Raw genomic sequence first — 21,597 nt, 5'->3', positions numbered from 1 at the left:
TGCCTAGGTGATGATTGTTTTGTAGTGAATTTCCCAGGTATTCTTTGAGCTTCTTGTATTTGGTTGTCTACATCTCTGGCAAGGCTGGGGACGTTTTCCTTGATTATTCCCCCCAAATATGTTTTCCAAAGTTTTAGATTTTTCTTCTTCAGGAATGCTGATTATTTTTAGGTTTGGTTATTTAATGTAATCCCAAACTTTTTAGAGGCTTTGTTCATATTTTCTTATTCTTTTTTCTTTGTTTTTGTTGGATTGGGTTAATTAGAAAACCTTGTCTTTGAGCTCTGAAGTTCTTCCTTCTGCTTGTTTGATTCTATTGCTGAGACTTTCCAGAACAGTTTGCATTTCTATAAGCACATCCATTGTTTTTTCCTGAAGTTTTGATTGTTTTTTATTTATGCCATTTCATTGAAAATTTTTCCCTTCACGTCTTGTATCATCTTTTTGATTTCCTTAAATTGGGCTTTGCCTTTCTCTGGTGCCTCCCTGATTAGCTTAATAACTAACCTTCTAAATTATTAGGTAAATTAGGGATTTCTTCTTGGTTTCAATCTATTGCTGATGAGCTGGTGTGATTTTTGGGAAGCATTAAAGAACCTTATTTTGTCATATTACCAGAGTTGGTTTTCTGGTTTCTTCTCATTTGGGTAGACTCTGTCAGAGGGAAGGTCTAGGGCTCAAGGCTGTTGTTCAGCTTCTTTTGCTCCATGGGGTGTTCCCTTGATGTAGCACTCTCTCCCTTTTCCTATGGGGATGTGGCTTTCTGGGAGCCGAGCTGTAGTGATTATTATCTCTCTTCTGGATCTAGCCATCCAGCAAGTCTACCAGGCTCCAGGTTGGTACTGGGGGTTGTCTGCAGAGTCCTGTGCTGTGAGCCATCTGTGGATCTCTCAGCCATGGATACCAGCACCTGCTCCAGTGGAGGTGGCAGGGGGGTGAAGCGGACTCTGTGAGGGTCCTTAGCCTTGGTTGTTTAACGTACTATTTTTGTTTTGGTTGGTCTCCTGCCAGGAGGTAGTGTTTTCAAGATAGCATTAGCTGTGGTAGTATGCGGGGGAGCAGGCAGTGGGTGGGCCCCTAGAACTCCCAAGAGTGTATGCCCTTTGTCTTCAGTTACCAGGGTGGGTAGGGAAGGACCATTAAGTTGGGGCAGGGCAAGATGTGCTTGAGCTCAGACTCTCCTTGGGCAGGTCTTGTTGCGGCTGCTGTGGGGGCTGGGGGTGAGGGTCTGAGGTCAGTGGAGTTATGTTCCTAGGAAGATTATGGCTGCCTCTACTGTGTACTTCAGGTTGTCAGGGAAGTAGGGGAAAGCCAGCAGTCACAGGCCTCACCCAGCCCCCATGCAACCCAAAGGTCCAGTCTCACTCCCACTGTCCCGCCCCTCTCCAACAGCACCAAGTCTGTTTCCAGGCAGTGGGTGAGCAGGGCTGAGAACTTGCCCCAGGCTACCTGCCTCCCGGCTTTGAAAGCAAGTGGGGCTTTCCTTCTTCCCCCACCTGTGGAATCCGCACACTGGATTCACACCCTCTCCCGAGTTCTGGCCAGGAGATTTCTTGATTGGTTCAAATTGTTGCAGAGTTCAGCTGGAGGTTCCCTTCTTCCTGTGGCCTTTTCCCAGTGCCTCTGGCTGCCGTGCCCCAGTACCCCTGTGAAGCAAGGCAGAAATGGCTTGGTAGGGGACCCCAGCGAGACCACAAGACTTTTCCCGCTGCTTCCTCTACCGCTGTATTTCACTGGGCTCTCTGAATTGACCCAGTTCCAGGTAAGGTCAGAATCTTCTGTAATCTAGACCTTCAGGTTCCTCAGTGGGGGTGTGTGTTTGGGGGCAGTTGATCTCCTTTTCCCACTTCCATGGTTTGGGCACTCACAGTATTTGGGGTGTCTCCTGGGTCCTGTAGGAGCAATCTGCTTCCTTCAGAGGGTCTGTGGATTCTCTCCGCTTTCCTAATTTACTCCTGCAGTCATCCTGGAGCAAAAGTTCACAGTGTGAGCCTTCACACGCTGCTCTGCCTGTCTGAGTGGGAGCTGCAATCTAGTCCTTCCTTCCATCTGCCATGATTCCAGGGAAACTTTCCAAAGAGCTTTTCTTCGTTAACTCTTCTCCCCCAGTCATTCTTTGTGGGAGGAGCACAGAACTCTTAATTCTGTTCTTAATAAATAGATAAGTGCCTTTTAAAAATTAACAATCAATTAAGTAATTCTTTTCGGTTAGCATATTCTTTACCTGAGACCTTACACACACACACACACACACACACATATATATATATCAAGGAGAGAGATATGTATCAAGGAGATATATATTATATATATATATCAAGGAGATATGTATATATATCAAGGAGATATATAGATATAGATATCAAGGAGATATAGATATCAAAGAGATTATATATATCAATATCTCCTTGATATATAGATGTATCTATATCTCCTTGATACAGATATATTTATATATCTCCTTGCCTCCCATTCTGAGGCCAACTTCCTGTGGCCATAGGCATTTTCATGCCCACCAGTCTTAGAAAACAGATGGTTTGACAACTTGGCTGTGGCCACAGACTCGATCTTTGGTTATCTTCTCTGTGATTCTCTTCTCACTCCTTTGGTGAGTTGCCCAGGTTCATGGCTTGAAATCTCCTCTTTATGATGATAAGTTGTCCTCTAAACATATATATACATAAATGCCTATTTGACATCTCCTCTTGAATGTCTAATAAATATCTCAAATTAAGCCTATCTAAAACTGAACTCCCAATTTTGTCTTCTTACCCCCAAAATCTGTTCTGCAGCAATCTTCTTCATATCAATTTGATAGTAATTCTATTCTTTCAGTTGCTTGGCCAAAAATGTTTGTATTATCCTTGAATGTTCTGTAATATTTACTTCTTCCTCTAAACCCAGTCCTGCAGTATAAATTACCCCCGCAGTATACAACTTGTGCTGTCATTTAAATTCAGTAAGTCTAAAATCAAACTCACCATCTGCCATACCCAAATTATCTTCTTATGTTTACATTTCTATGGGATCACCACTATATCGCCAGCACTGGGTTTTCCTTAATACCTCATCTGCTTCCATCTTCCCACTTCCTATCAATCCAGTCAGACTTCTGCTTTTCCATTGCTGCTAATTAATTACTGCAGACCTGGACTGTTCAAGGGGCTTTCAATCTGATTGCCATGCCTGGTACTTCCTCCTCCATCATAGTCTGCATACTGCTGCTGGGTTTCCTTCCTCTGCTTCTGTTATTGCCACTGCTTACAAACCCCCCTTGTATCCTCTGCTGATCTAAAATCTGCCCACTCTTCAAGTCTAATACGTCTCCTGTTTCCTCCTAGTTAAGCTTTCTCTGACCACTTTAGCTCACACAGATTCCTTCTTGGAACCACTATAGCATCTGCTATCTGAGAAGTAGCAAGATATGTGGAGAGAATATTGGGTTGTGAGTTAATAGTCTGAATTTTAGTTCCAGCTCTGGCCCTAACCCCTTACATGGCCTCAGGCAAGCCACCTTACTACCCTGGGTCTCAGTTTCCTCCTTATATAAAATAAGTGGGGTTCGACTAGCTGATCGGTTCAGCTTAAATGTTTTATGTATTTATAAATATATGGCTCAGATACAGGCCATTTTATGTATGAATTACTGTGATCATGTCCCCACTTTCAGTTCTTTGCAGTCGATCTAAAATATTACTTCAACATTATCTGTCCTTTGTTTTTACTGTGTTATTTTTCTCCTTCAAACATTCCACTGCACTTATCCATTTTATCTTTTGTTTTGTTTTGTTTTGTTTTGACAAATGAAAGTCTTTAATTTGAATTTAAAACTGGTATTTTACAAGGTCCACCTTGTTTCTGTCAAAAGACAATGATCACATCTTTTAGACATAAGAAAATTTCAAAATCCAAAAAAAAATAAAATAAATCACATAGCATTTGAAGTCAATAAATGATTAATGGGAATTTTTTTCCTGTTGTATACAAGGCCTTCATTGTATTCATATTTCTTCTATGCAATTGCCAGTTCTCTTTTGGTTTTACTTGTTTTCCACAGTAGTTTTTTTACCTTTTTTTTTTTTTTTTTTAGTAACAGTGCCCATGTATAGAATTATTTCATCTTTCCATTTATCAAGCCATATTTGTGTTTCATTTAGGATCTTCTTGATTTGTTCCTCTTATTCTAGTAGAGGCTTGGGTAAACTGTCTTGCCTGCTTAGAATCCCATTCTAATACTGTCTCTCCTTGAAAAGACACATTAAAAACAGAGACAAAATAACAGAAATTTTAAAATCCCAAAGCATGTCAATATATGCTTTTTATAATATTGTTTTATGTTTTTATTTTTTATTTTTTTGAGATGGAGTCTCACTCTGTCACCCATGCTGGAGTGCGGTGGCGCTAACTCAGCTCACTGCAGCCTCCACCTCCTGGGTTCAAGTGATTCTCCTACCATAGCCTCCTGAGTAGCTGGAATTACAGACGCCCACAACCATGCCTGGCTAATTTTTGTATTTTTCGTGCAGACGGCGTTTCATCATGTTGACCAGGCTGGTCTCGAACTCTTTAACTCAGGTGATCTGCCTGCCTCAGCCTCCCAGAGTGCTGGAATTACAGGCGTGAGCCACCGCGCCTGGCATGTTTTATGTTTTTTAAATGTGTAATCTATATATTGATACCATTTTGACTTCACATTGATGATGATGCTCCCCAGAGGACCAATGGTTTGCTTGATGTAATATATGTGTTTCTGAGCACAATGAGGGTATTTACACACACCTTTTAGAGATTCTATAGTGGATTGATGATGAGGGTATGTACACACCCTGCAAAGATTCTATAGTGGATTGATGATATGAAAGTCATTCATATAAAGTCTATAATAATGAATGTAATTAATATACATTTACAAAGGACTACACTTCTAAAGAAGTGCAATTAACCCTCATTTTCAGTTTGAAACCAAAAATCACAATCTTGTCCAAGATTTTTTTACTCTTCCCAGAAGTTCTGGGAGGGACTTTTGACATGGAGGTGAAGCTAGTAGAGTTAAGTCCTTTGAGATATATTCTCACCAAGGAACGTATGCAATAAATAGTTTATACACATTGTGAATATTTAAAGCAGATATCAGCAAACCTTTTCTGTAAAAGGGCAGAGAGCATATATTTTGGCCATTGCAGTAGTTTTAGTCTGCATAGTCTGCCACAACAAAATACCACAGATTGAGTGGCTTAAATAATAGAATTTATTTTCTCACAGTTCTGGAGGTTGGAAGTCCAAGATCAAGGTGCCAGCTGGTTTGAATTCTGGTGAGGGCTCTCTTCCTGGCTTGCATACAGCGGTCTTCTTGCTATGTCTTCATGTGGCCTTACCTTGGTGTGTACATGTGGGAGTTAGGAGAGGGACGTAACTCTCTTTCTTTTCTTCTCTTCTAAGGCCACCAGTTCTATGGGATTACACTTAAAGGTGGCATACCCCTATCCTTGAGATCTCGTTTAACCTTAATTATCCTGTCTCCAAATATAGTCACATTGAGGGTTAGGGGTTCAACATATGAATTTTGGGGATGAGGGGGACACAATTTAGTCTGTCTATCTCTGTCACAACTGTTCAACTCTTCCCTTGTAATGGGAGAGCAGCTGTTAACAAAAAGGCATAAATTATTTACATAGTTATTTGTGGATTGAAAATTTAAATTTGTATAATTTCCATGTGTTATGAAATTTTTTTTAAAATTTTTTAAACCATTTAAATATATAAAACCCATTCTTAGCTTGCAGGTCATAAAAAAACAGGTGGCAGGTTAGATTTGTCCCATGGACTATAATTTGCAGTGTCTGTAGTTTTAGAGTATCAAGATTTACAGGATAGGAGTGATGAGTGTTAAAATCTCCCTGTGTGGTTCTGTTTTCAGGAGGGTACTTGATATTTTTCAGATGACTATGACAAGCTAATAGTACACCATTTCTCCTTTCCTTGCATGTTACAGGTATTGAAATTCGATGCCTATTTCCAAGAAGATGTTCCTATGTCAACTGAGGAACAGTATAGGATCCGTCAAGTGAACATTTACTATTATCTAGAAGATGACAGCATGTCTGTCATAGAGCCTGTTGTAGAAAATTCTGGAATCCCTCAAGGCAAGTTAATAAAACGCCAGCGGCTAGCCAAGAATGACCGGGGTGACCATTACCATTGGAAAGACCTAAATCGAGGAATAAACATCACAATTTATGGCAAAACTTTCCGCGTTGTTGACTGTGACCAATTCACACAGGTATAGCATATATTTTTGACAGTTGTGGGGTCTGAGGCATCATTCTAATTTATAGAAGGATACATTTCATTTATTAGGGTAAGGGGAGGACGTTGGTAATCTGTCCTGCGTGAATTATTATGGTTGGCTAGGTATTTGCATGTGTGTATGTGCTAATATGTGCCAACACTAGTAGTAACATAATTTTTTCAGAATGATATTGATACTTATTCACTCAAAATCAAACTCTCATCATAGATGAATCGTTTGGTAAGAAACCAGGTTAAAATGGCAGTTCAAATAGAGAGTAGGGGAATAGCACCCCTGCTGGGATGGAAGTATGGAAGAGGGATTAAACGTTTTATCTTAAGTGTGAGCTTACGAAAATAGCACTACTTCTATTAGCAGATATGAGCCTAAAACTTTTTGTGTAGCTCATATATTTTTGGTAAATGATACTTGCCAATATTCTAGGAAAGACGTTACCTACCATCTAAAGAATTTCTGAAATAAAACCATTTTTAAATGAAAAAAATCTATCTATATGTAACAACAAGTCCTCTACTTCTTTAATACTTCAATACAGTTTGGATTTTTAGCGGTTTTTAATCCCAAAGGAAAACCCTTCTTAAGTTATATGCATGAGGCTACTAGTAGAGGCTATAGATGGCCTTTCTTTACTACAAAGTGTAGGAATTAGGAAGTCAATTCCAATTTGTCTTAGTTAAAAAAATATTTCTAGCAGCAAAGATATAGTTTCTGAAGTATTTTATGTCCTTATTCCAGGATACCTAGTGCCATATTTGACTAATTTTTACATGCAGTGAGCTTCTATGAATCCATTATTGTTCTCATTTAGTTTATTTAACAAATATTTATTTGCATGCCTGCTTTGTTCCAGGCAGTGTTCTAGGTGCCAGATGTAAGGACTTGCCTCTATAGAGGTTCCAATCTTGTTGGAGGAGATAAACAATAGCAAATAAATAGACTGATTATATGTCAGATGATGATAAGAGCAATGGAGAAAAGTAAAGCTGAGTAAAGGGAATGGAAGTTGAGGGGCTCTTTATAAAGGTGGATCAGAGAATGCCTCAGTGATAAGATGACACATGAATAGAGGCCTGAAGGAAGTAAGGAAAGGAGCCATGGCATCAGTGCCATTCCAAAACATTAGAGAAAAATAGCTTCAAAAGTAGAGGTGCTAGACCATCTTTGAGATATTCTCCCATTCCAACATATTTTTATCTCTTTGTTTTTTAGGTGTCTGAGGTCTTATATATCATAGGCAGTTTCACAATTGTACCAACAGTGAGAAATTGTAAAATGTTATTTAAACATAAAGGCATTAACAATTATTTTTGCTGTTGTGTTTTCATAACAATTATTTTACAGTTGTGTTTTATGGGCAATTTGAACATTTGCAAATTAATCACTGAACAGTTGATCTATTTATAGTCAGTTCTCATTATTCACAGTAATTATGACTATAAAGTCACCACAAATACTGAATTAGTGAATACTGAACCACTGGTCTTAGAGGAAATACAGGGTTGGGTTCCCACCAATCTCTGGCCACATTTTTGTCAACTGACCAATACGTAAGTTTGATTTATATGTGTTTCTGTTTAAAGACACCTTATTTAATATATACGGTTGATTCATTAACATTAAACTCACACCCAACAGCACTGTAACTCATGTCTGAACAAAGCTTATCTAAGACATGCATTTTCTCTATGAGGTGTGTTAACAGCCTTCTTGGGCTTAGGAACACTAAATAGCACTTCAGTGCTAGGCATTGGGACCCTTTAAACAGCAAAACCACCAACGAAAAACAAAAATGCAAAAAGTGTGGCACCTTCATGTATATGTATGTGTATGTGGATATGGATATGGATATGGGTATGGATATGGATATGGATATGTATGCGTATATGTATCACATTTTCTTTTTCCAGTTTACCACTGATGGGCATTCAGGTTGATTCCATGTCTTTGCTATTGTGAATAGTGCTGCAATGAACATACTTGTGGCTATGTCTTTATGGCAGAATGATTTATGTTCCTTTGGGTATATACTCAATAATGAGATTCCTAGGTCAAATGGTAGTTAGTTCTGTTTTCAGGTCTTTTAGGAATCACCACACTGCTTTCTACAATGGTTGAACTAATTTATACTCTCATCAACAGTGTATAAACATTTCTTTTTCTCCACGACCTTGACAGCACCTGTTATTTTTTGACTTTTTAATAATAACCATTCTGACTGGTGTGAGATGGTATTTCATTGTGGTTTTGATTTGCATTTCTCTAATGATCAGTGATATTGAGCTTTTTTTTTTCATGTGTTTATTGGCCTTGTGTATGTCTTCTTTTGAGAAGTGTCTGTTTATGTCCTTTGCCCACTTTTTAATAGGGTTCTTTGCTTTTTTTCTTGTAAATTAAAGTTTCTTATAGATGGTGCATATTGGACCTTTGTCAGATGCATAGTTTGCAAATATTTATTTCCCATTCTTTAGACTGTCCTTTTACTCTGTTGATGCTTTCTTTTGCTCTGCAGAAACTCTTACGTTTAATTAGATGCCATTTGTCAATTTTTCTTTTGTTGTGATTGCTTTTGGTCATGAAATCTTTGCCCATTCCTATATTTAGAATGGTGTTGCTGTAGTTGTCTTCCAGGGTGTTTATAGTCTTTGGTTTTACATTTAAGTCTTTAATCTATCTTGAGTTGATTTTTATATCTGGCGTAAGAAAGGAGTCCAGTTTCAATCTTCTGCATATGGCTAGCAGGTTATCCCAGCACCTTTTTCCGTTGCTTGTTTTTGTCAACTTTGTTGAAGATCAGATAATTATAGGTGTGCAGCCTTATTTCTGAGCTCCCTGTTCTGTTCTATTGGTCTGTGTGTCTGTTTTTGTACGAGTACCATACTGTTTTGGTTACTGTAGCCCTGTAGTGTAGTTTGAAGGCAGGTAACGTGATGCCTCCAGATTTGTTCTTTTGCTTAGAATTGCCTTGACTATTCAGGCTCTTTTTGGATACCACTGCATTTTGAAGTATTTTTTTCCTAGTTCTGTGAAGAGTGTCATTGGCAATTTGAAAGGAATAGCATTGAATCTGTACATTGCTTTGGGCAATATGGTGACTTTAAAGACACTGATTCTTCGTATCCATGAGCATGTAATGTGTTTTCATTTGCTCATGTCATCTGATTTCCTTAAGCAGTGTTTTGTAATTCTCATTGTAGAGATCTTTCACCTCCATGGTTAGCTGCATTCCTAGGTATTTTATTCTTTTTGTGACAGTTGTAAATGGGATTGTGTTCCTGATTTTGCTCTCAGCTTGGCTGTTGTTGGTGTATAGGAATGCTAGTGATTTTTGTATGTTGATTTTGTATCCTAAAATTTTGCTGAAATTGTTTATTACCTTAAGGAGTTTTGGGATGAGGCTATGGAGTTTTCTAGATATAGAATCATGTTGTCTCCAAACAGTGATAGTTTGACTTTCTCTCTTCCTACTTGGATGTCCTTCATTTCTTTCTCTTGCCTGATTGTTCTGGCCAAGACTTCCAGTACTGTGTTGGATAGAAGTTGTGAGAGAGGGCATCCTTTTCTTGCGTCAGTTTGCAAGAGGAATGCTTCCAGCTTTTCCCTGTTCAATATCATGTTGGCTGTGGGTTTTTCATAGATGGCTCTTTTTATTTTGAAGTGTGTTCCTTTAATACCTATTTATGTATTTACTTATTTATGTATTTATTTATTATTATACTTTTAAGTTCTAGGGTACATGTGCACAACATGCAGGTTTATTACATATGTATACATGTGCCATGTTGGTGTGCTGCACCCGTTAACTTGTCATTTACATTAGGAATATCTCCTAATGCTCTCCCTCCCTGCTCCCCTCACCCCACGACAGGCACTGGTGTGTGATGTTCCCCTTCCTGTGTCCAAGTGTTCTCATTGTTCAGTTCCCACCTATGAGTGAGAACATGCGGTATTTGGTTTTCTATCCTTGCGATAGTTTGCTCAGAATGATGGTTTCCAGCTTCATTCATGTCCCTACAAAGGACATGATCTCATCCTTTTTTATGGCTGCATAGTATCCCATGGTGAATATGTGTCACATTTTCTTAATTCAGTCTATCATTTCTTAATCCAGTCTACCATATCGTTGATATGTCTGTCACATATCATTGGTGTATATGTGTCACATTTGTTTAATCCAGTCTATCATATAATCCAGTCTATCCAGTGTATCTTTGTAGTATACCTTTAACAACTATCCCTTTCTTCCTAAAAGTGTTAACCAAAAGGAATCATTATTTCACTCATTTACATTTTGTGGACATTATCGCTGTGCTAATTATTGTTTCAGACTCTGGATAAGTAGGAATAAACAAATAAATAATTTTTGCCCACATTAAGCTTGTAGTTTGAGTTGGTTCCAAGTCTTTGCTATTGTGAATAGTGCCGCACTAAACATACGTGTGCATGTGTCTTTATAGCAGCATGACTTATAATCCTTTGGGTGTATACCCAGTAATGGGATTGCTTGGGTCAAATGGTATTTCTAGTTCTAGATCCTTGAGGAATCACCACACTGTTTTCCACAATGGTTGAACTAGTTTACAGTCCCACCAACAGTGTAAAAGTGTTCCTATTTCTCCACATCCTCTCCAGCATCTGTTGTTTCCTGACTTTTTAATGATCGCCATTCTGACACTTCTCAAAAGACATTTATGCAGCCAACAGACACATGAAAAAATGCTCATCATCACTGACCATCAAAGAAATGCAAATCAAAACCACAGTGAGATACCATCTCACACCAACTAATTTCTTAGTTACAAAATAAATATGTAACAAATTAAAAATGTTCTCAAGATAAATTGCTATACTCGGTTTATGCCCATCAACTGATGTCTTGCTAGGGACCATGAGCATGACATTGCTTAGCTAAACTTGTCAATGGCTCCATGCCCGTAAATGACCAAATATCTATCCCTTCAGTTCCATAATGATTGTGCTGAATAAAGTTGAATTATAACATTGCTACCAGCAATTGAAAATTTATCAGCCTAATTTATTTTCCTTTACAAGTCACATCAATATCATGCTCCTATTCCACAATGTGTCTTCTGCTAATTTTTCCATATCTTCTAGTAAGATTCATGCTATAAGAAGATGTGCCATATTCCCTGTCCTGCTATTTTAAGTTCTCCTTGGCGTAGCCATAACATTAACAGGGCATGTAAATTGAAGTTCATAATCATTAGCTTGGAATTTGTATCATTAAGCATATTTCCCAAGTTAATTTCCCAACCTCATCTTAGCCTAAGACCTTCTTAACTTTTTAGAGGTCACCAAACATACATGCATTTACTAACTTTGCTACTTCTGTCTTAACTGTTTTAATGTGTTTACCAGACAACTTTATTCGTCATACATAGTAAAATGACTGGTTCTTTGCAAGTTTTTCTTATATGTATCATCTAATATTATGTATTTCTCTAGTGAGGTTTCCTTCAGCTATATGTTATCATATCTTCTACATTTCTCTTCTAATAGTACTCATCACACATTATTTAATGTGTGTTGGTGGGTCTATCTTCCATAGACTGTAAGCTTTAAAAGCTTGAGACCATGGTTTTCAACTACTAAATCCATAGTACCTATAGTAGTGCTTACCACATAAGAAATAAGAAATATTTTAAGTAAGTACATAAATGATGATTGAATCAATAGAATATCCCTTAAAGTAGGTTTGTAGAATATGATAATAATAAAGCAACTGAACTTGGAGACCATAGTTATTTAATCCACGGTATAGGCTTGTACCGCGAAGCATGGATGAGTATATATTTGTCTGATGTGTTCTAAAATATCTTGCTACCTACAGCCATATGGCACATGTATCTGTCTCATTTTTCTTACCCAACATCTCCACAAAAAAACCATTTAATCCTTTAGTTGATAAAATCATATCCAGCAAGGATACAGGCAGTTTCAACAACTTGAGGTTAACAATATTGTCAAGGAAACTTCAAGCATTGCTTTTTACGTTTTGACTGTATCTTGTTTATTAGTCATGAACTTGTCTAGCTTTGTCCCAGTAATTTCTTGAGATATTTCTGATATCTTCTTTATAAGTTAAATTAAATTTTCCTTGGGGCCTTAATGGCCTTGACATTAATTTGGATTTTCAGAGTAAAATTTCTCTTGATGTTTAGTGAGAGTGATAGTTAACAAAAACAGTAGGATTAAAATGTTCATAACACAAAAAAGTAATAAATGCTTGTGATGGACTCCCCAGTTACTGTGATTTGATTATTATACAATGTATATTTCCTTCCTTTATATCAAAATAGCACATGTACCCCATAAACTATTATGTATTCAAAAAAACTAAAAATTTTATATAACATAAACAACTCTAGTACAAAAAATAAGTTGAAGGCTTTAACAGACATCTAACCAAAGAAGACTTGCAGATGGCAATTAATCATGTGAAAAGATGCCCCACATCACTTGTCATCAGTGAAATGCAAATTAAAACAATGAGATACTATTACACACCTATTAGAATGACCAAAGTTCAGAACACTGACAACAAATGCTGGCCAGGATGTAGAGCAATAGAAACTCTCATTCATTGTTAGTGGCAATGTAAAATCATCTAGCCACTTCGGAAGAAATGTTGGCAGTCTTTCACAAGACAAACACACACTTACCATGAAATGTAGAAATCACACTATTTGGTACTTACCCAAAGGTGTTGAAAACTTATGTGAACACAAAACCTGCACACAGATGTTTAGAGCAGCTTTATTCATACTTGCTAAAACTTGAAAGCAACCAAAAGATCCTCCAGTAGGTGAATAAACTATAGTACATCCAGACAATAGAATATTATTCAACGCTAAAAAGGATGAGCTATCAAGCTAGGAAAAGACACGCAGGAACCTTAAATGCATATTACTGAGGGAAAGAAGTGAATCTGAATAGCCTATATACTGTATGATTCCAACTGTAATTCTAGAAAAGGCAAACCTATGGCAGCAGTAAAAAGATCAGTGGTTGCCTGGGGCTGTACATATTTTGTTAGATTTAAGCCTTATTATTGGGACACAGAGAGAAGGATGAATAGGCTAATCACAGAGAATTTTTACAACAGTAAAAATATTCTGTATGATTAGTGAATGTATAGTGATAGATATATGTCATTATACATTCATTCAAACCCATAGAATGTACAACACCAACAGTGAACCTTACTGCAAGCTATGAACATTGGATGATAATGATGTGTCAAATGTAGGCTCATTATTGTAAAAAAATGTACCGCTCTGGTGGGGAGTGTTGATAATGGGGGAGGTTATACATGCATGGGGGCAGTGGGTGTATAGAAATTTCAGTACCTTCTGCTCATTTTTGCTTTGAACCTAAATCTACTCTGAAAAATGAAGTATATTTTAAAATACATTGCTGTTTTTCTTAAGACTAAGGAATTAAAACTGAAAGTTAAATGTATATAACTAGTTTATGGGGCCTATGCAAGGTTCAAAATATATTAAAAACTAAGAAAAAAATTCTGAATCTGATTATTATCTCCTAATTAGGCATAAAGCAAAAGCTACTGCTTAAGAAAATGAGAAAGGAAATAAAAATAATGTACTCTTTAAGGTCCACATGAGCACTGCCATGAATGTCTGCCAAAACCCCAGCAAATAAACAGTTCTTATTTCAGCCCTGGGCACCCTGTAAGCAGGGTCGGCCAGAGATGCTGATATAAGCTAAATTAATTCTATCATATTATTTTTATGACACTCTCATCTAACTGCAAGTTATTTCCAACTTGTATTCTATCTGTGGTCCACTCTAAAGGAACCATTATGCTCTTTTTGGACCTAGATTTCTATCCAATTTGGAAAGTTTATTTTAAAAATATGGGACAACTTAAGTCTCTAAGGACTTGCTTTATGAATCTGGGTGCTCCTGTATTGGGTGCATATATATTTAGGATAGTTAGCTCTTCCTGTTGAATTGATCCCTTTACCATTATGTAATGGCCTTCTTTGTCTCTTTTGATCTTTGATGGTTTAAAGTCTATTTTATCAGAGACTAGGATTGCAACCCCTGCTTTTTTTTTTTTTGTTTTCCATTTGCTTGGTAGATCTTCCTCCATCCCTTTATTTTGAGCCTGTGTGTGTCTCTGCACATGAGATGGGTCTCCTGAATACAACACAGTGATGGGTCTTAAGTCTTTATCCAATTTGCCAGTCTGTGTCTTTTAATTGGAGCATTTAGCCCATTTACATTTAAGGTTAATATTGTTATGTGTGAATTTGATCCTGTCATTATGATGTTAGCTGGTTATTTTACTCGCTGGTTGATGCAGTTTCTTCCTAGCATTGAGGGTTTTTACAATTTGGCATGTTTTTGCAGTAGGTGGTACTGGTTTTTCCTTTCCACGTTTAGTGCTTCCTTCAGGAGCTCTTGTAGGGCAGGCCTGGTGGTGACAAAATCTCTCAGTATTTGTTTGCGTGTAAAGGATTTTATTTCTCCCTCACTTATGAAGCCTAGTTTGGCTGGAAATGAAATTCTGGGTTGATAATTATTTTCTTTAAGAATCTTGAATACTGGCCCCCACTCTCTTCCGGCTTGTAGAGTTTCTGCTGAGAGATCTGCTGTTGGTCTGATGGGCTTCCCTTTGTGGGTAACCCAACCTTTCTCTGTGGCTGCCCTTAACATTTTTTTCCTTCATTTCATCTTTGGTGAATCTGACAATTATGTGTCTTAGAGTTGCTCTCCTCAAGGAGTATCTTTGTGGCGTTCTTTGTATTTCCTGAATTTGAATGTTGGCCTACCTCACTAAGTTCTCCTGGATAATATCCTGAGGAGTGTTTTCCAACTTGGTTCCATTCTCCCTGTCACTTTCAGGTACACCAATCAGATGTAGATTTGGTCTTTTCACCTAATTCCATATTTCTTGGAGGGTTTGTTTCTTTTTACTCTTTTTTTCTCTAAACTTCTCTTCTCACTTCATTTCATTCATTTGATCTTCAGTCACTGATACACTTTCTTCCCCATGCTCAAATTGGCTACTGAAGCTTGTGCGTGCATCACATAGTTCTCGTACCATGGTTTTTAGCTCTATCAGGTCATTTAAGGACTTCTCTGCACTGTTTATTCTAGTTAGCCATTCATCTAATCTTTTTTCAAGGTTTTAGCTTCTTTGCAAAGAGGCGCTCTGATTTTTAGAATTTTCAGCTTTTCTGCTCTGGTTTCTCCCTATCTTTGTGGTTTTATCTACCTTTGGTCTTTGATGATGATGACGTACAGGTGGGGTTTTGGTGTAGATGTCCTTTCTGTTTGTTAGTTTTCCTTCTAACAGTCAGGACCCTCAGCTGCAAGTCTGTTGGAGTTTGCTGGAGGTCCACTCCAGATCCTGTTTGCCTGCGTATCAGCAGCGGAGGCTGTAGAACAGCAAATATTGCAGAATGGCAGATATTGCTGCCTGATCCTTCCTCTGGAAGCTTTGTCTCAGAGGGGCACCCGGCTGTATGAGGTGTCAGTTGGCCCCTACTGGTAGGTGTCTCCCAGTTAGGCTACTCAGGGGTCAGGGACCCACTTGAGGAGGCAGTCTGTCTGTTCTCAGATCTCAAACTCCATGCTGGGAGAACCACTACTCTCTTTAAAGCTGTCAGACAGGGATGTTTAAGTCTGCAGAAGTTTCTGCTCTCTTTTGTTCAGCTATGCCCTGCCCCCAGAGGTGGAGTCAGAGGCAGGCAGGCCTCCTTGAGCTGCAGTAGGTTCCACCCAGTTTGGCTGCTTTGTTTACCTATTCAAGCCTCAGCAATGGTGGACGCCCCTCCCCCAGCCTTGCTGCCACCTTGCAGTTTGATCTCAGACTGCTTTGCTAACAGTGAGAGAGGCTCAGTGGACGTGGGACCCTCCGAGCCAGGCACAGGATATAATCTCCTGGTGTACCGTTTGCTAAGGCCATTGGAAAAGCACAGTATTAGGGTGGGAGTGTCTGATTTTCCAGATACTGTCTGTCACAGCTTCCCTTTGCTGGGAAAGGGAATTCCCCGACCCCTTGAACTTCCCAGGTGAGGCAATGCCCTGCCCTGCTCTGTGGTCTGCACCCCCTGTCTGACAAGCCCCAGTGAGATGAACCCAGTACCTCAGTTGGAAATGCAGAAATCACCCGTCTTCTGCGTCACTCACACTGGGAGCTTCACACTGGAGCTGTTCCTATTCGGCCATCTTGGAACCTCTCCTACTTAGTTTATTGAGAGTTTTTCTCATTAAGGGATACTGAATTTTATCCAAAGTCTTTTCTATAGCAATTGAGATAATCATGTGGTTTTTGTCTCCAGTTTTGTTTATGTGATGAATCACATTTATTGATTTGTGTATGTTGAACCAACTTTGCATCCTGGGAATGAAGCCTACTTGATTGTGGTGGATTACCTTTTTGATGTGCTTCTGGATTCAGTTTGCAAATATTTTGTTGAGTATATTTGCATCGATTTTCATCAAATATATTGGCCTGAAGTTTTCTTTTTCTGTTGTGTTTCTGCCAGGTTTTGGTATCAGAATGATGCTGGCCTCATAGAATGAGTTAGAGAGGAATCCTTCCTCCTCAACTTTTTGGAATATTTTCTGTAAGAATAGTACCAGCTTTTGGCCAGGCACGGTGGCTCACGCCTGTGATCCCAGCACTTTGGAAGGCCGAGGTGGGTGGATCATGAGGTCAGGAGATCGAGACCATCCTGGCTAACATGGTGAAACTCCATCTCTACTAAAATTACAAAAAGTTAGCCAGGCGTGGTGGCAGGCGCCTGTAGTCCCAGCTACTCAGGGGGCTGAGGCAGGAGAATGGCATGAACCTGGGAGGCGGAACTTGCAGCGAGCCGAGATAGCGCGACTGCACTCCAATCTGGGCGACAGAGCAAGACTCCATCTCAAAAAAAAAAAAAAGAATAGTACCAGCTCTTTTTTGTATATCTGATAGAATTCAACTGTGAATCCATCTGGCTCTGGGTCTTTTTTGGTTTATAGGCTATTGATTACTGATTAAATTTCAGAGCTTGTTATTGGTCTGTTCAGGGAATCAGTTTCTTCCTAGTTCAGTCTTGGGAGGGTGTATGTGGTAGGAGTTTATCCATCTCTTCTAGGTTTTCTAGTTGTGCATACAGGTGTTCATTATATTCTCTGATGGTTGCTTATGTTTCTGTGAGGTCAGTGGTAACATCCTCTTTGTTGTAAAAGTCATTCAGGAGCAGATGGTTTAATGTCCATGTAATTGCATGGTTTTGAGTGTTTTTTTTTTTTTTTTTTTTTTTTTTTTTTTTTTTTTTTTTTTTTTTTTTTTTTAAGTTTTGACTTCTATTTTTATTATGCTGTCATCTGGGAGTGTGTTTGCTATGATTTTGATTCTTTTGCATTTCCTGATAATTGTTTTATGTTTGATTATGTGGTTGATTTTAGAATATGTGCCATGTGCTGATGAGAATAATGTATACTCTGTTGTTTTTGGGTGGAAAGTTCTGTAGAGGTCGGTCAGATTCATTTGGTCTGATGTTGAGTTAGGTCCTGAATATCTTTGTTAATTTTCTGCCTCAATGATCTGTTTGATACTGTCAGGGAAGTGTTAAAGTCTCCTACTGCTGTTGTGTGGGAGTTTAAGTCTCGTTTTAGATCTCCAGGAACTTGTTTTTTGAATCTGGGTGTTCCTATGTTGGGTGCATATGTATTTAGCATAGTTAGGGTTTTTTTGTTGTTGAGTTGGATCCTTTACCATTATACAATGCCCTTCTTTGTCTTTTTTGATCTTTGTTGGTTTAAAGTCTATTTTGTCTGAAATTAGGACCACAACCCCTGTTTTTTTCTATTTTCCATCTACTTGGTAGATTTTCCTCTATCCCTTTATTTTGAGCCTTTGGGTGTGAGATAGGTCTCTTGAAGACAGCATACCATTGGGTCTTCCTTTTTTATCCAGCTTGTTATTCTGTGTTTTGTTTTCAGTTTTTTGTTTTGTTTAGTTTTTTTTTTTTTTTTTTTTTTTTTTTTTTTTGAGACAGAATCTCACTTTGTCACCCAGGCTGGCATGCAGTGGTGTGATCTCAGCTTACTGCAAACTCTGCCTCATGGGTTCAAGTGATTCTCCTGCCTCAGCCTCCCTAGTAGTTGGGATTACAGGTGTGTACCACCATGCCTGGCTAATTTTTGTATTTTTTAGCAGAGACAGGGTTTCACCATGTTGGCCAGGCTGGTCCTAAACTCCTGACCTCAAGTGATCCACCCACCTCTGCCTTCCAAAGTAACGGGATTACAGGCATAAGCCACCATACCTGTCCTCTGTGCCTTTTAAATGGGGCCTTTAGCCCATTTATATTTAAGTTTAGTATTGATATGTGTGGATTTGATCCTGTCATTGTGTTATTGAAAGAACACATTTCCTCATACATCCACAGCCTTAGAGCCGAACATCACATCCCCCCCATATGCCTCCACTTCCTGGGCCAGACACAAAACAATTCCTCCATATATCTCAAACTTTAGAAAGAAAAACACACCCGAGCCTCGATAAGGTTACAACCGTTTGAAAAGCGCAGGAACCAATAAGAAGCGTGCTAAAAGTATACTTAAAATGTAAACCAATTGTAATGCTGTAACCTAGAGAAATGCCTTGTTCCCTCTGTAACCGACAGTCCTGTTTACCCTCGAGCTTATAAAAAGCAGCACACCACATTGTTCGGGGCCCTCTTGTATGTTGTAGAACGGAGGGCCATTCGAACTTGCATTAAAGATCCTTGCCGCTTGCCTTTAAGACTGCTGACTCAGAGGCTGGTCGGTCTTCTTCGGGGAATAAACGGTCTGGGCATAACATTATTAGCTGGTTATTATGCTGGCATGTTTGTGGTTGCTTTATAGTGTCACTGGTCTGTGTATTTCAGTGTGTTTTGTATTGGCTGGTAATGGCCTTTTCTTTCCATATTTAGTGTTCCTTTTAAGATCTCTTGTAAGGCGGGTCTGGTGGTAATGAACTCTCTCAGTATTTGCTTATTTGAAAAGGATCTTATTTCTCCTTTGCTAAGAAACTTAGTTTGGTTAGATATGAAATTCTTGGTTGAAGATTTTTCTTCTTTAACAATGTTGAATATAGGCCCCCAATCTCTTCTGGCTTGTAGGGTTTCATCTGAGAAGTCCAGTGTTAGCCTGATGGGGTTCCCTTTGTACATGACCTGCCCTTTCTCTGTAGCTGCTTTTAACATTCTTTCTTTCATTTTGACCTTTGAAAATCTGATGATTCTGTGGCTTGGGGATGATCTCCTTGTGTAGAATCTTGCAGGGATTCTTTGTATTTCCTTAATTTGATTGTTGGCTTCTCTGGTGAGGTTGAGGAGTTTTTTGCGGACGATATCCTGAAATATGTTTTCCAAGTTGTTTGCTTTCTCACTTCCCTTTCAGGAATGTCTGGTGAAATCTGAGCACTTGGTTTGTCTTTCCTATTTTGCTAAAATGTTTTCTGGTCTAATATAACCAGTGGGTATGCTTTTGTTTTTTTCTTTTTTGGTGAGGGGAAGGGACTTAATCATATACAGTATTTGTTTTAAGTGAATTAGAAAATTGGGAATATGATTTCAGCCTAACTTGGCCATTGTGCAGCTTGCCTTCAGACCTAATAGGAATTACATATTGTTTGAAACCATGGTTAGGTTCCAGATATATGGAAGTAAGCAATCCTAAGACTTACTCTGTTACAGGCACTTAACTAAATTTGATTTAAATTCATATTTGAAAACAGTTATTTTGCCATTGTGCATCCCAACTAGCTTAGCAAATACCTAGCAATATAACAATATAAGATACTTCAAGTAACTCCTGATTATTATCTGCATTATGGAGTTGGCCCAGTTGGAAACTTAATACAGCTTACATGTGCTCAAGCAGCAAACTAATGTTTAACTTGAGCAATGGCATAGAAATCATGATTACACTTTGTCTTTCTTTTTTTGTTTTTTTGAGGCAGGGTCTTGCTGTCATGCAGGCTGGAGTGCAATGTCATGATCATGGCTCATTGCAGCCTCGACCTCCTGAGCTCAAGCGGTACACTCACTTCAGCCTCCTGAGTAGCCTGGACTGCAGGCAAATGCCATCAAACCAGTCTAACTTTTAAATTTTTTTGTAGAAACAGGGTCTCACTATGTTGCTCAGGCTGGTTGTGAACTCCTGCGTTTCAGGAGTCCTCCTACCTCAGCCTCCCAAAGTGCTGAGATTGTAGGCCTGAGCCACAGTGCCTGGCCCATACACTTATTTTTATATCATCAGTTTATAACTTACTCTAAAAAGCTCTAAGAAAGATGATCATTGTTAACTTTCAATTATTTAGGTATTTTTAGAAAGCCAAGGAATTGAATTAAATCCACCAGAGAAGATGGCTCTTGATCCTTACACCGAACTCCGAAAACAGCCTCTTCGTAAGTATGTCACCCCATCAGACTTTGATCAACTCAAGCAATTTCTCACCTTTGACAAACAGGTAAGTGACAGAGGAACTGCAGTAGGCTTACTTATTTCCAAATGTGACCTATACTTATTGGCAAAAGGTTTGGGTAGCTGTATTGGTGACTATTTTAAAACATTACAGCTATAATTGAACTGTTGGGACACAGTACTGTCTTTCTGCTTTCATCGAGGGTTACAGGTACAGGAATGCCTGCATTTCATATGGAAATCCAAAGAAGATTGTGGAGTTGCGGAGTTGTTTTGTGAATCCCACCAAACATTTAAATCTCAAAACAATTCCTGAGCTACATCTCCTTCCCACATTACGTTTCCAATTGACAATTTTTTCACTTAAAATGAGCTAATTTCATAGACTCCTTTGGGAAACCATAAATCGATTATTGGGAAATTTCAAAAATATGCATATATGTAGGTTCTAATGTTAAAATGTTTAATTTCGGCCGGGCGCGGTGGCTCAAGCCTGTAATCCCAGCACTTTGGGAGGCCGAGACGGGCGGATCACGAGGTCAGGAGATCGAGACCATCCTGGCTAACACGGCGAAACCCCGTCTCTACTAAAAAATACAAAAAATTAGCTGGGCGAGGTGGCGGGCGCCTGTGGTCCCAGCTACTCAGGAGGCTGAGGCAGGAGAAGGGCGTGAACCCGGGAGGCGGAGGTTGAAGAGGGTTAGGACCCGGCCCCCGCCCCCCAGCCTGGGGGCAAGAGCAAAACTCCCTCTAAAAAAAAAAAAAAAAAAAGTCGGGACGGACCTTTATGAGGGTTTGTCCTCTCCCTAAAAGACCCCTCTACTCCGGTTTTA

The 21,597-nt window shown here is 38.9% G+C and overlaps 1 protein-coding gene across 2 annotated transcripts in view; it reads left to right on the top strand.

Moving 5' to 3' along the window:
* Positions 1–21,597, top strand: part of EFHC1 (EF-hand domain containing 1) — an 84,678-nt gene that overhangs the window by 16,114 nt on the left and 46,967 nt on the right. For both annotated transcript variants that reach the window (XM_017849603.1, XM_017849604.1), the window contains exons 3-4: positions 5,993–6,280; positions 20,661–20,810. In XM_017849603.1, coding sequence (XP_017705092.1) covers positions 5,993–6,280; positions 20,661–20,810 — 438 coding nt within the window. The remainder of the gene's footprint in view (positions 1–5,992; positions 6,281–20,660; positions 20,811–21,597) is intronic.

Source organism: Rhinopithecus bieti, unplaced genomic scaffold (genome assembly GCF_001698545.2).
Source record: "Rhinopithecus bieti isolate Rb0 unplaced genomic scaffold, ASM169854v2 scaffold_31531, whole genome shotgun sequence".
Classification (NCBI taxonomy): Eukaryota; Metazoa; Chordata; class Mammalia; order Primates; family Cercopithecidae; genus Rhinopithecus; species Rhinopithecus bieti.
This window is presented reverse-complemented; position numbering and strand designations above follow the sequence as displayed.